Source organism: Coffea arabica, chromosome 6e (genome assembly GCF_036785885.1).
Source record: "Coffea arabica cultivar ET-39 chromosome 6e, Coffea Arabica ET-39 HiFi, whole genome shotgun sequence".
NCBI classification, from domain to species: Eukaryota; Viridiplantae; Streptophyta; class Magnoliopsida; order Gentianales; family Rubiaceae; genus Coffea; species Coffea arabica.
Genome location: NC_092321.1, coordinates 7,968,460 through 7,979,783, shown reverse-complemented (window position 1 = coordinate 7,979,783; position 11,324 = coordinate 7,968,460). Strand labels below are relative to the sequence as shown.

The window sequence follows — 11,324 nt, the reverse complement described above, 5'->3', positions numbered from 1 at the left end:
CAACTCCGGAGGCTCGATTTAATTGGCTAAGATTTCACTACTCGCCCAGGGCAAGTGTAAAACAGAGACAACTTTAGTGTAAAATATCACTTTCAATTGTCTACAATGATGTAATTCAATCATAGTTGTAGTTGTATCTCCCCAAAATAATAACCAAAAAAGAAAGAAAGAAAGAAAAGGCAGAGCATGAGAATGACTTTCTTTTCATTTTTGTCTGAGGAAATAGTACAGTGAAGTATGTTGCAGTATCTTTCTCTGCCTGGAATAGCTGACTACAATAATGTATGTCAAATATGGCAGATGGTGATTTTGAGAGCTTTTCTCACACCATTGGAGTGTGTAATAAATCATGCAGGAGGTTTAAATAAAAAAAACTTCCATCGGTGTGGAGTAAGAAATTTGACAGTATCAGAAAACCAATCTACATGGATTCACATACTCGTGGATGCCTACCTGAATGTGGAATTGCCTGGGAAATTCCATCAATGATTTTACCTTAAGCCCACAACTGCGAGTGACTAACATGGACTTGTTTGCCATACTGAGGCTTTCAGATGATAATTTTGATCTTTTGAACAGTGTCTGGCTTCTCAAGTTAACTACATCTGACACATTTTGATTGGTCACTATAGTTCCAGGAATTTGCCAAAGATTTGAATAAGAAGCAATTGATTCTTCTTTCTGATGTACTTTTCCCTGGTCCTCAGCTTGCCTCCCATTGCTAGTATTCATCATTAATGGCTGATCATTTGGCGTCCCATTCATGATTCTTATGGCCTCATTCAGGAAACCAATTGCACGCCACGCATCAGCAACAAGCTGGATCGTATTTTTCCGGGGCACAACACCCATATTTTCCATGATTTCCAGGAGCTCCTCTGCTTTCCATGGCTGTTTTGCTTCTCCGTATCCCCATATTAGTGTCTCGAAAGTTTTCAGATTGGGGGATATATCCACTTTACACATCTTCTCGTACATCTTCAAGGCATATTCCATCTTTCCTGTACTGCACAAACCACTGATAATTGTAGTGAAAATTACCACGTTTGGGTGCACTCTTGATTTATCCATAATTTCCAGGAGTGCCTCCGCCTTTTCAGGTTCTCCCGCACGCACATAACCTTTGGCAAGGATGCTGAATGCGTGAATGTCGGGTTCAATGCCAGCCTTTTGCATGTCATCAAAGATTTCTTCACATTGGTCCATTAGTCCAGCCGAACTCCATGCATTCATGATGGTGCTAAATGTTATCACATCAGGTTTCACTCCAAGTTCTTCCATCAATGTCAGTGTCTGTACATTTCATAACCAGCCCACTAACAACAGGTTACACTTGGTATAAGCAGTGGCAATTTAGAACAAGAGAGGGAGCAGTGGAAATCCAAGGGTTTGAGCAATAGTTGGAAGATGGTTAAAGCTCACACAGACATGAAACACATATAAGTATTCATTAGAATTCCCCAGACATCTGAAGATTGGGAGTTTGTCAGACTATCTGATGCATTACATAACTATATAAGTGACCAATAAAGACTCCTTATCAGTCATCTATCTTAGTTCAGTAATGCCTAGACTAAGCAAACATCTGATGGTTATCTACTTCAACCCAGTAATGCCCACACTAAACAAACATCTGATGGTTATTTACTTCAACCCCTCTTCCCCTCTTTCCTTTTAAATCATTAAGGGAAGAGAATAATGATTTATTTCATCCTCATCCTCATGACCTGATTCAAGTGGTCCATTATGCTATTAACCTGCCAGTTTTAATGGTTAAAAAGTCTTAAACCTTAATATTATGAATCATGACGGCCAAGGTGGTTATACTTTAGTCTATCTTTGACAAATTTGTTTATGTTCATGTGGATATGAAACATATCACAACCTAACCAAAAATACAAGCTATACAATGAACTGAAAGAGAGAGAGAGAGTAACATTCTCAGAGCAAGAAGGAAAGATAAAAATCCTGAAGTTGATCTTGGGGCAGATAAATTGATACTTGATGAAATGAAATTCCAATTAAAAGGTGAAGCATACCTCATCAACTCCATTAGTGTCAGTAACATCTAGGAATCCTTTAATAAGAGAGTTGAATATGACAAGATTTGGATTCACCCCAAGATCCTTCATCCTGTAAACAAATCTCAGTGCATCTGTCATATTACTTTCCTTACAGTACCCGTCCACAATGATACCACATGTCCGTTGATTAGGTGTTATATTGTTGTTTTGCATTTGAAAGATCATTGCTTCTGCTCTACTTGTCTCTCCATTCTGAGCATAAGCCTGAGCTATTGTATTGTATGTAACAACATCAGGGCTCACACCAGAGGCAACCATTCTGTAAACCACATTCCACGCTTCTGGTATGTTTTTCTTACTACACCAAGCTCGGACAAGAATGTTATATGTTCTGTCATTGGGTTTCACATTCTCTTCCATAGACGTCATTTCCAACAGTTTCAAGGATTCCTCAGGCTTGCCTATGATCCCAAACCCTTTAATTAATGTATTAAATGTACTAATTGTCGGTTTACATCCTTTGTCCCTCATTTTTTTGAAAATTTTCATTGCTTCCTTGACATTACCAGATTCAGAAAAGGCATTGATCATGGCATTGAAGAATATTGAGTCTGGTTTTAATCCATTTTCCTCAACCTTAGAAAGGAGTAAAGGAATAGACTTGAAGCGTTTCTGGAGGGTTAAAGCAGCTAAAACAGTAGTATATGTTACAAGTGTTGGTCTATGTCCCTCTTCAGTTAAATCCCTGAAAACTGAATGTACCTCGCTAGGTTTTCCCTTCTCAATCAAAATGTTCATCAACTTTGTTCTTGAACGAACTGTTTGGCAACTATTGTTTCCCGAACAAACAAGACAACCAAATTGTATTTCAGAAGTTACAGAAGCTGGGATTGGAGCAGTTCGGTCTTTATTAGAAACTGACTCCTGCAAAACTCAGAACATTATCAAATTGTTAAACACAGATAAACCAGTGTGGAATCTTTCATCATGAGAATTTTGTTATGCTCCATTGTTTCTCAAATTTGACTTTTATTCATGCTTAGCCATTAAGACAGGTTTGCCGCGATGACAGGATGAGGCAAACCAAAGTGTCATACAGAATGTCTATTAGTGCAACTATCATACGCAGACACATCAAGAAACTGCAAGATTATTCACTTTAATAGTTATGTCCATTTAGACTATAAATGGCTTCTGATATGAGTACTGGCAGCTAGTGAGGGATCATAATCAACTGCAGCGCCTGAATACAGCATCAATGCACTTTAATCTACTCAGTAGACTGATAAAACTAAACTTGGACAGTCCAGAATTGTCTAATATAATCGAACTGAATTAATTAGAAAAATACCTTGGAGGATGACGCCTGATTGTGTGACTTGCTTGTAGCTGATCCATTCTGCCCCTTCCCTCCAACCAGAGACTGGCTGTTCCCACCAAGTTCTCCCATATATATATATAGGTACTAATTTACCAACAGTTTGGGCTTAAATTGACCTAAACTATGAATAGCGACCGCAATCCTGGGCAAACACAGAACTCTTCTCTCCTCGCTCAAGAGCATAATTCAACAGATTCGAGGACTTATATCCACCATAATCTGCAGAAAGATGCAACCATGAGTAAGTAGAGACATGTAAACAGAGTAAATCTTGGCTAAAGAATGCTAGCGATTAATTTGTCAAAATAAAGAGCAAGAACTTCAAGAATGTCTCGTAATACACTGATAAATATACTTGGCATGCAGTTGACACGATCATTTTGAATATGTATTCTTTGTGCAGAGTTACTGAGTAGAAGAATGCGAAGCTCGAAAGTGTGGTACCTTTTGAGTCCACTCTCCCGCGGACAGCAAGGTTGCATGTTTGCAGGAGTTAGAATATGCATCGTGTGAGGCATTGTACAGTATTGTTGGTTGGTGAGATCATTTCTTTTGGAGCAATCTTATCCACAAATATTATCAGAAATCTCCAGAGTGCTACTCCCTCCTATATGATCACTTGTTTCTTGAGGCTGGCTGTTGAGCGAAGCAGCAGAACAGTCGAAATAACTATAGGAGCACATTTTGCCACGTTATGTCTTGTAGAATTTCTTTTTCTTTTTTCTATACAAAATGTTTCTCAAGAGCTTCATTTTCTAGTTTTAATTTGCAGAGCCTTCAAAAAAAAAAAAAAAAACTCCTTTCATCTTCTCGTTGATGTCATATTTTCAGTTTTAAGATGTCCTTTTTTTTTCTTTTCTTGTCAGATTCAGTTTAAAATGTCTAACCTTCACATTACTCTTCAATTGTTTTTGGAAAAAAAAAATTTACTCTTCAATTTGAATGTAAAATTCTGGTAAATTACATATGTTATCATACATGCACAAAAAGTTGGTCTAAAGTTTGACTGACAAATACTACAAAATTGACAGTATGACATTTCAAAGTATACTCGGAAAGAGTTCATAACAATTTATTCACAAGTAATCACTTTCGTTTCTTGTTTCAGAGCTCTAGCTTAATCCTTACCACCTCTTTTTTCATTTTAGCTTCATCCTTCCAATTCTTGGAATATAATTAGAATAAAGATAAATAACAGAAAATTAATATTAACACTCGCATATTTGTTAGTGTACATGTCTTGACACTTTTATCATGCAAAGGAACAAAAAATATCCATACATATCACCCAATTTAAATCCCTACCAATACCAGTCTGTCTTAATTGTACATGGAATGAAGGATAGGGATTTCTGGTCTTTTTCAACATGCTTAAAGAAAAGAAAGAAAAAGAGTCAAGGGGTCTCCATATTTGCGCCCCAAATACTAAATAAACTAGTGTGAATACCCGTGCTACATACGGTGCTTATGTTATTGCAAGAAATTAAAAGAGAGGATAAATTTGGAAAAAGTTAAAAAAACTGTACCAACATAATTAAAATTTAAAATTTGTCTTACAATAGTTCAAAGTATGACAAAATGTATAAATCATTCATGAATTGCGTTTTTTGCAGAAGATAGATTTTGAAATAATAATAGAAATTTATATTAGAAAATGAATTATATATGGATAAAAATAAATGTAATTGCATGTTTTATATGATTTCAGAATGAAATACTTACAACATTCGATTTGATAATCTTGTACAAAGGTGCGAACATTTTTTACACCAATCAACTTTTAGTATGAAAATTAATATTGGTGGTTTAATTAATTTTATTGAATTTTATGGAGTTCATACTACAAAAAAAACGTTCGGCGAGACTTGTATTTCTTGGAAGTGGGATTCATCCATGGTAAGAGTATGATGCATAGTCTTTTTTTCACTGTATTTAATTTGTGTGATGACAAATAAAAATAGGTAAATTCGGTTAGTGATCATCAATTTTGTGAATGATCGTGAGAGTAAAATACATTATGACAATAAGATATGTAGAATTGTGAAAATTATAATTCAAACGGACTCCTCAATTTTGGATATGTGACTCTCGTAGTTGCGAGTTTCTTAAATTAACAGTTAGTTATTGCTATCAGTGATCTGGTAAGTTTGAGTATTGCTATATGTGCCTGTATGTGGTGAATTAATTACATTTGAATTAATTTTTTCTTAATTTACATTCCTTTATAATTAAAGTTAATATTTGATATTTTTAGATGTCATATATTTAAATAGATGAAAATTATTTCAAAATGAAATACTTACAAACATTATATATTCAGTTTGATAATTTTGTACAAAGATGCGAATATTTTTTAAATCAATAAACTTTTAGTATAAAAATTAATATTGGTGATTTAATTAATTCTGTTAAATTTCGTGAAAATTATACTACAAAAAAATGTTCAGTGAAACTTGTATTTTTTGGAAATAAACTTGTTGAACCTTTTTAAAATATTTCAGTGGGATCACTATAGTGTAATATTCGTTTTGTGATCAGTTATTTTCTCATTTGTAATCTTGTAAGTTTGGAATTAAGACGCTATTGAAATTAATGATGGAATCAATGAGGGCTAATGGGGGCCATAGTCTCCCCCATATTTTAAAAATTTTGATTCATATTATGTAAATATTTATGTAAAATCAAGTCGGTCATTTCTAATTTTTTTACAATTTTAATTTATATTATGAGAATATATATATGTGTGCGTGCGTGTGTGTGTGAATTAATTACTTTTGAATTTTTTCTTAAAAAAGTTATTTATTTTTTAATCCCTTTATAATTAAAATTAAAATTTGATTTTTTTAGATGTCATATATTTAAATAGATAAAAATTATTTTGAACATAACACATAAAAATAATTATATTAGGAAAAATTTTAGCCATCTAGAAAAAAAAATCTTAGCTTTATCACTGATTGAAATGTTTATAAGTGGGTTTCATCCATGGTGAGAGTATGATACATAGTCTTTTTTTTCACTGTATTTAATTTGTGTGATGACAAATGAAAATGGGTCAGTGATCATCAGTTTTGTGAATGATTATAAGAGTAAAATATATTATGACAATAAAATACATAGAATTATAAAAATTGTAATTCAAATAGGCTCCTAAATTTTGGATACGTGACTTTCGTCGCGAATTTCTTAAATTAACAATCTATATCTATATGTATTCAGGAAGGGATTTTTAGCAGAAACTTCTCAATGCCTTCTAAACTTGTCATACTTTTTTCTAAATTTTTGTATTTATTTTAATACATAAAAAAAGTAGTGGGTTATAACTCACCTTATTACCAATCAATATTCCCACTATCTCACTCCACTATCCCACTATCACCTTATTACCAATCAATATTCCTACTATCTCACTCCCACTATCCCACTATCTTAACTCATCCTACAATCACTCCTACAAATTCTCTCACGTTTTCCACTCCAATCAAGAGTCCACTCCAACTATCTCTTAATGACCCATTTTTTTTTTAATTCAAAATTGCGTCTTCACATAACACAGGAAAATACCTGAAAGCTATCCCATCCTGGTACCAGAATTTCGGTGCTCTTCTTAGTACGCATCATACTTCTTTTCTTGAACCTTCGGCAGACGTCACGAAGCCGGTGGTGACTACCTTTCAGTAAGTGACCCTGCTCATTTAGCTATTGATTAGTATTATTGTTTTTTTTCACCTTTGCCCCACTTATCTGCTGTCCCAAATTCAAGTTGTCCTATTATTTACTATATTAAAATTTTTCACTCAAAATTTGTAGGGAACCCATCTAAAGTTTTCTCACCATGGAATATGCCCGCCTACAAGCATTTCAACAACAACTAGATTTCAAACTCACAAGATTGCAAAGGAGGAAATATTTGCTTAGAAAACGAAACATACACCGCAACAATTCCACACACCAGTTGAAAAAACTTCAACAAGTTTGCGCTGATGAAAGAAAAATCTCAAATCAAATCCGAAGGACAAAATCCAGACTACACTGATTAAAACGTCGTTCGCATCAAATTAAAAATTCCGGTACCGTGTTTTCTTTAAATATTATTCCCCATATTGTAATTTTTTTTATTTTACATTATTTCTAATAATATAATATGTCTATAATTTTTTTCCAACCCTTTTACTGATCGACTTAATTAACTTATCGAGTTAATTCCCTCACCATCTCTCTCAGTTTCTTATTTGTTTTGGGTTCTCTATTGATTTTGTTTCTTTTGTGAGCAGTAGTGGAAGATATTATGTGCAGAAACTCCAGCAGAAATCAACCTTCTTGCGGGCGGCTTAATTTTTCAGGTCGGTCTCCTCTGCCTTTTAAGTATGTTTTGCTTTTACTTTGCTTTTTGTCATGAATGATATTGCATTGATTTTCTGATTATCCATTATTTCTGAAAATTTTTTACAAAATCTTATGAACGGTTGTTTGCTTATTGTTACACTGTAAAGCAAAGATAAAAAGGTATTGCTTGCTTATATAATTGCGGATGGTATAGGTTCATGATTGAGGGTTCTACTATTTCTAACATAAATTGTATATTATAAAAATTTATTTGTTTGTATTACTGAAATTTTTTAATTATTTTTTATTGCACATTTATCACATAAAATAGGTGTTACGATAGTTATTTTCATAATTTTATTCCAAAAATGATAGTGCATGAAATAAAAAAAGATTTTTTGATAATTAAAAAAAATAATTAAAAATGGTTTATAATTGAAGAAAAACAATTCAGATACTGCTAATAACTAAGGCACTATACGCCTATTATTAAAATTGGATTAATTTTTAATTTCGTCAGAAATTCTTTTGGCAAAATTGCATTCTAGCCTTTCTTTTCTTTATCAATAATGACAATTACAGCTACTTGATTCATTTATCTAGCAACAGCACAATTCAACTCATGGAATAAATAGTTCATTGCTTAAATTACTTAAACGAAAGGTTAGAGCCAAGTTCTACTTAACACCTGCAAGTAATATATTACAATTAGAAAAAAGAAAATGATTCAAGAGGAGCAAAAAACTCACCAAGCCCCTGACATATGTGCAATCGTCAAGGCACTTTTGAGCATTTAAAACTGCATTCCTTAGTTCAGGTAACCACTTCTCTGTAATTATTTTCATTTGATTACAATGCAATTTTATTAAATTCTATTGATGCTATTTCTATATTAATTATTGTATTTTTTTGGTTAACAGTTCTCATACAATGTATCACTATTTACACATAAAATAAATACATAAACTATTGATTTTTAATTTAATATATATTTTAATTCTAGATCAAAGAAATGAAAAATCTAACTGTCCTCAAGATCGCCAGGCATCCACATCACCAATGATTTTGCGTGATCATGGTAAATATACAGTTTTTTATATCGTCATACTCATCTTACATACACACCTTTTGGCTGCACTATCTTGGTAAATCAACTATGGATACAATACAATACAATTGTATTACAATTGTTCGATTATAATACAATTGTATTACATTCTATTGATGCTATTTATAGACAATTTAGCAATTTTATAGATTAGCAATTTATTTTATTTTATAGATTACCAATTACTACATGTACCAAAATATATTTATATAGGGATTACTTCATTAACTATGGGTACTAATAACAATTTAATTGGTGCGTATTTTTCATTTGATTACAACACAATTGTATTAAATTCTATTGATGCTATTCTATATTAACTATTGTATTTTTTTGTTAACAATTCTCATACAATGATAAAAAAAATTCTCATACAACCGAAAAAAGACGGTTCTTGAATGATATATATATTCTATTATATTTCAAACTATTGTTAAACAGATATTATATTTTAATTTTACTGGTAAAATTTTTTCACCTTTATTTGTTAATCATTTTATTTTTTTTCCAATAATGTCAGTACTGTGCATAGCACGGGTATTCCCACTAGTTAGTTATTACTATCAATAATGTGGTAAGTGTGAGTATTGCTATTAGTGATGTGGTAAGTGTTAGTAGTAAATGTGAGACGTGAATTGAAATTTGCAAATATCATTTTGCGGAAGTGGTTATTATCTGTTAATTAAAATTTAGGAGTTTTAATTTTGTGGGTTAGTTGGTTACTTAAATTGAAGAGTGGGAAGGGATAAGGAGAAGATAAGGATTATTGAATTAAAATAAATCTAAAATTATAGTAAAGGGCGATTCAGATCTCCGACGCTTGTGAAAGTTTCTCGTAAAACACCTACCCTCTAATCTATATCTATATGTATTCAGCAAGGGATTTTTAGCAGAAACCCTCTCAATATCTTCTAAACTTGTCATGCTTTTTTCTAGATTTTTGTATTTATTTTAATACATAAAAAAGTAATGGGTTATAACCCACCTTATCACCAATCAATATTCCCACTATCCCACTATCACCTTATCACCAATCAATATTTCCACTATCTCACTCCCACTATCCCACTATCTTAACTCATATTTTTGTATTTATTTTAATATATAAAAAAGTAGTGGGTTATAACCCACCTTATCACTAATCAATATTCCCACTATCACCTAACCACCAGCTCTTGGTCTGGTGGCCACCACCAAGCCCTTAAGGCTTTGGTGGGGTGGGAGCCAAGGGTTCAAACCTTGCCTTCCACCAAAATGCCACTCTTGTGGCTCTGCTTCAAATCCATATGGGTGTGTAGTGCACCCGTCTGGTCCGGTGGTGGTTCTGTCCCCATCGGTCCCCATAGGCTCAGTTGAGCCTCCCCCGTAGATAGAGTAGGAGTAGGAGTAGGGATGACAATTGACAAAAAAAAAAAAAAAAAAAAAAATCCCACTATCACCTTATCACCAATCAATATTCCCACTATCTCATTCCTACTATCCCATTATCTTAACTCATCCTACAATTACTCATACAAATTCTTCTTTTACTGATCGACTTAATTAACTTATCGAGTTAATTCCCTCACCCTTTCTCTCAATTTCTTATTTGTTTTGGGTTCTCTATTGATTTTGTAAATGTATTGATTTTGTTTCTTTTGTGAGCAGTAATGGAAGATATTATGTGCAGAGACTCCAGCATAAATCAACCTTCTTGCGGCCGGCTTAATTTTCCAGGTCAGTCCCCTCTGCCTTTTAAGTATATTTTGCTTTTGCTTTGTTTTTTGTCATGAATGATATTGCATTGATTTTCTGATCATTCATTATTTCTGAAAATTTTTACAAAATCTTATGAACGGTTGTCTGCTTATTGTTACACTGTAAATCAAAGATAAAAAGGTATTGCTTGCTTATATAATTGCGGATGGTATAGGTTCATGATTGAGGGTTCTACTATTTCTAACATAAATTGTATATTATAAAAATTTATTTGTTTGTATTATTGAATTTTTTTTAATTATTTTTTATTGCACATTTATCACATAAAATAGGTGTTACGATAGTTATTTTCATAATTTTATTCCAAAAATGATCGTGCATGAAATAAAAAAAAGATTTTTTGATAATTAAAAAATATAATTAAAAATGGTTTATAATTGGAGAAAAATAATTCAGATACTACTAATAACTTAGGCACTACACGCCCATTATTAAAATTGGATTAATTTTTAATTTCGTCAGAAATCCTTTTGGCAAAATTGCATTCGAGCATTTATTTTCTTTATCAACAATGACAATTACAACTACGTGATTCATCTATCTAGCAACAACACAATTCAACTCATGGAATAAATAGTTCATTGCTTAAAGTACTTAAACGAAAGGTTATAGCCAAGTCCTACTTAACACCTGCAAGTAATATATTACAATTAGAAAAAAGAAAATGATTCAAGAGGAGCAAAAAACTCACCAAACCCCTGACATATGTGCAATCGTCAAGGCACTT

The 11,324-nt window shown here is 32.6% G+C and overlaps 1 protein-coding gene across 3 annotated transcripts; it reads right to left on the bottom strand.

Moving 5' to 3' along the window:
- Positions 1-187: 187 nt before the first annotated feature.
- On the bottom strand, positions 188-4,067 carry LOC113696011 (uncharacterized). Of its 3 annotated transcripts, none has more exons than XM_027215292.2 (4): positions 3,850-4,067; positions 3,376-3,624; positions 2,040-2,948; positions 188-1,293 (listed from the first exon to the last, which is right to left on the bottom strand). In XM_027215292.2, the coding sequence occupies exons 2-4, from the start codon at positions 3,472-3,474 to the stop codon at positions 409-411; spliced, it is 1,893 nt and encodes a 630-aa protein (XP_027071093.1). In that variant the 5' UTR covers positions 3,475-3,624; positions 3,850-4,067; the 3' UTR covers positions 188-408. The 3 variants fall into 3 exon arrangements, with proteins under 3 accessions (XP_027071093.1, XP_027071094.1, XP_027071095.1); XM_027215293.2 differs by having other exon boundaries at positions 3,747-3,991; XM_027215294.2 differs by having other exon boundaries at positions 3,761-3,991.
- Positions 4,068-11,324: the final 7,257 nt, after the last annotated feature.